The sequence below is a fragment of the Austrofundulus limnaeus genome, unplaced genomic scaffold, assembly GCF_001266775.1.
Source record: "Austrofundulus limnaeus strain Quisiro unplaced genomic scaffold, Austrofundulus_limnaeus-1.0 Scaffold774, whole genome shotgun sequence".
NCBI classification, from domain to species: Eukaryota; Metazoa; Chordata; class Actinopteri; order Cyprinodontiformes; family Rivulidae; genus Austrofundulus; species Austrofundulus limnaeus.
Window position 1 is genome coordinate 82438 of NW_013953176.1, and position 3446 is coordinate 85883.

The 3446-nt window shown below is 35.9% G+C and overlaps 1 protein-coding gene across 1 annotated transcript; it reads left to right on the plus strand.

Moving 5' to 3' along the window:
* Positions 1-1749: 1749 nt before the first annotated feature.
* Positions 1750-3188, plus strand: tmem186 (transmembrane protein 186). The gene is made up of 2 exons (XM_014028511.1): positions 1750-1897; positions 2414-3188. The coding sequence occupies exons 1-2, from the start codon at positions 1895-1897 to the stop codon at positions 3074-3076; spliced, it is 666 nt and encodes a 221-aa protein (XP_013883965.1). The 5' UTR covers positions 1750-1894; the 3' UTR covers positions 3077-3188.
* Positions 3189-3446: the final 258 nt, after the last annotated feature.

The window sequence follows — 3446 nt, forward strand, 5'->3', positions numbered from 1 at the left end:
TAAAAAACACAAATAAAATAAAAGGTACAATAAAGGTCTTATCTGCCTGCCCATTTCAAAGAATTAATAGAAAAAATATTCAAAAAAGACAACAAACTTCAACTTCTTCTTGAACAACAGTTCTAATCAATGCACATTACACAAATTCATATTTCTTCAACAATCTAACTTATCATTTTCTTAAATTTATTGAGTCAGCATTTTTATAATCACTTTCCAGATTTATTAATAGAGCTTATTACTACAAGACAAATAAAGGTCTGACTTTACATTGTGTGTCTACACACGAGTGAAAGCATTAATACCTTTGTTATGCTGTGTTAAATTGATTATGTTCTGCACTGATAAAGCATTTGAATTAGAAGTAACCACACCAAGTTGCAGTGTTTCAAATGCTAAACTTGACATGGGCTACATTTTCATAACTACTGCAAGAAACAGCTGTCACGTTAACAGTAAAACTCTAAAATACAACCCCTGGTAAAAAGTATGGAATCACCAGTCTTGGATGAGCACTCATTCAGACATTTCATTCTGTAAAACAAACTCAGATCAAAAACATGACACAATAATAAGGTCATTCCAAAGTGCAACTTGTTGGCTTTCAGGAACACTCAAAGAAATGAAAAGAAAACCTTGTGGAAGTCAGTGAACAGCACTATCGCACCCTTCTCCAAAACTTATTATAAATAAGATATTTTCCTTATTCTAAATCACAGTTTCATAAAGACTGAAACAACCAGTTTACCTACTAAATTCTATAATACGAGAATATTTTTTTTTTCAAAGTTGGGGTCGGAACCCAAAGTGGGGCCCTGAAACATGGGGTCCTGAAAATATTTCCTAAATTAATTACATTTTTGCCTTAGTTGCCTAAAATGTATAAATATAGAATAATAAATATTGTTACTATACCCATTGACCTGATACAAATGTTTATCATCCAAAAATAGTTGTGGCCACTGGGCTACTGTTACTTTGTGGGTCAAAAGCTGAAAGGTTTGGGAACCACTGCACTTCAGAAATCAATTTAATGGGTAATAAAATAATTTGTGATGTAATATTTTCCCTATAAATATTACAAAAACACAAAATAAGTATTAATAAGTATTTACATTTGTGTAGCCTTTGTTTTTCAGGTTATTAACAAAGTTCATGTACTCAGACCAGTAATATTTGGGGTCACAGGTTTTTGCCATGTAAATTTTGCGGGCCAGAAGATAAAAAGTTTGGGAACCACTGTACTAATGTGTTAAAATGCACGCTTGCAGCAGCCCTCTGGAACAGTGAAAGACATTGACCATGTCATGTAACTTATAAAAAGACCAGAACAGTTTACAACAGCAGTTTTGTATTTTAAACCAAGTTCTTCAGTAATGACTTTCAGAAAGCAGTAGGCCTACTGTCAACTGGTTTCAAGCTCAAACAACTCAAAATAAAAGGACACTTGGATTTTTTTATTTACTCCTTGCTTTTTCTGATGACAAAATCGTTTGATTACTGCTAAAGGAAGGACAAACATCCAAAGTTTAACGATGTGTTGTAGTTACTTATTTTGCATCTTAAGTTTGTGTAGTAAAAAACTAATCCGAGTTACTTAAAAAATGCTACAAAAGAACTACAAGTCACATCTTAAATTTAGACTCCAAACATCGAGATAATCTGCCTTTCATAATAATTGTTTTATTCAGTTTAGTAAAGCGTACACTTCTATGACGTCATTTCCTGGCGACCCTGCAGCAGGACCATTTTTTATGTTGCACACCTATTTTTCACTTCCGGGTCACATGTTGCTAGCTTAGCTTTGCCTGTCAGTAATCGAACTTAGGTTCATTTTTTCTCCTCTTGTGTCAGTTTTTTTGGCTTGTTTAGTGGATTAAACCCGTGGTCGGTCATGGTGAGATTGATACATTTGTTTCACTGTTTAATTAACAGAAACTTTTAAAACTATTGACGTGAGCTTCATGCTGCTAGTCATGGTTATTATCACGTTGCTTGTTCAACAACTCTAATTCATTCAGATATTCATTTAGAGTTGCTAAATTAATTGTTAAGTTACTGCAATTCTCTAAAGTGTCACCCCTTTTAATTAATTGTATTTGCTGGAGGAGGGAATTGAAAGGATGTTCGTTTATTATGGTACAGACATTATTGGCTGAGTTTAGACTCAAAGAACAGCAGCAAGAATTGTTTATGACTAAGTAAACATTACATTTTCCACCACATTGTGGACCATTTTAAAGCCTAAAATAGTTTAATTAAGGAAAAAGTTTAGAAAATTCTCATTTATTAACAGATTAGATTTAACTTTAATCAGTTCAGTAAATAAAACTTATTGCTATTATACGTTGTTGGTCAGTCTAATACTGTTTCTGCAGGAATGTGTGGTCTAATTAATGTTTCTTTTCTCCAGCTCCGGTCCATGTTGCTTTGCAGATTAACCCCTCACGTCCTGTCCTGCCGCAGAGCATCCTGTTTGCTCGCAGGTCGGACACCTAATAGTTTACAGCCTCGTTCTCCAGCTCTCACACCACCCCAGCTGAGCTCCCATGAGTCCTTCATACCTAAAATCACATCTCTGGTCAAATACTCAGACCAGTCCGCACAGAATTACACTATGATTTACACCCTGCCACACATTAAACTTCTCAGAGCCCTGTCCAGGCTTAAACTGCTCCAAACTGCAATCACCGGGGTCCTCCTGCCCCCGGTGTATGTCATGTACTTCCAGGGATACGTTACCTTCTTCCTACTCGGCTACACAACGGGCCTCGCGCTGCTGGCTGGTGTCATGCTGTACACTGCCAGCCACTTCGTCAGGAGGGTTGTGGGGATGATGTACCTGGATCCGTCTCAGAGCACGCTCAAAGTTTCCCACCTCACGTTCTGGGGCAAGCGTCGTGATTTCCAGCTGCCCGTGTCAGATGTTATGACCACCATGGATACAGGAGACATGCCCAACGAGATCATACTAAAACTGAAGAGATACAGCACTCCAGAGACCATGTACTTCTCTACTTATTATGGGCGAGTGGTGGACAAACAGGGCTTTGAAAGGGTGTTTGGAAAAATCTGATTATTTGTTCAACATGTGATCGAAAAGAAGGACTTCTTTCAAATATTGTAAAATAGATATGATTAGAAACATGTATTCAATATAAAATAAATTATTAATTTATCCAAATACAGTTGCTGGAGATTTATTTTATTTTATTTTTGACTGAAATATGTCTTGCACACCAGTAATTTTTTTGCTTCTATCAAAATTTACTAACTACGCTGCAATAACAACTAAGCTTGCATTATTCAAATTTCTATGAGAAAAAAAATATCACTGAAAGAGAGGTTAGAAGGTAAACTCTACTTTTCTGGGGAATACGTATAAGATTTGACCAGTTTTTAGAATAACATCATTTTGACGTGATGTCCAGGATTTATTGTCCTGA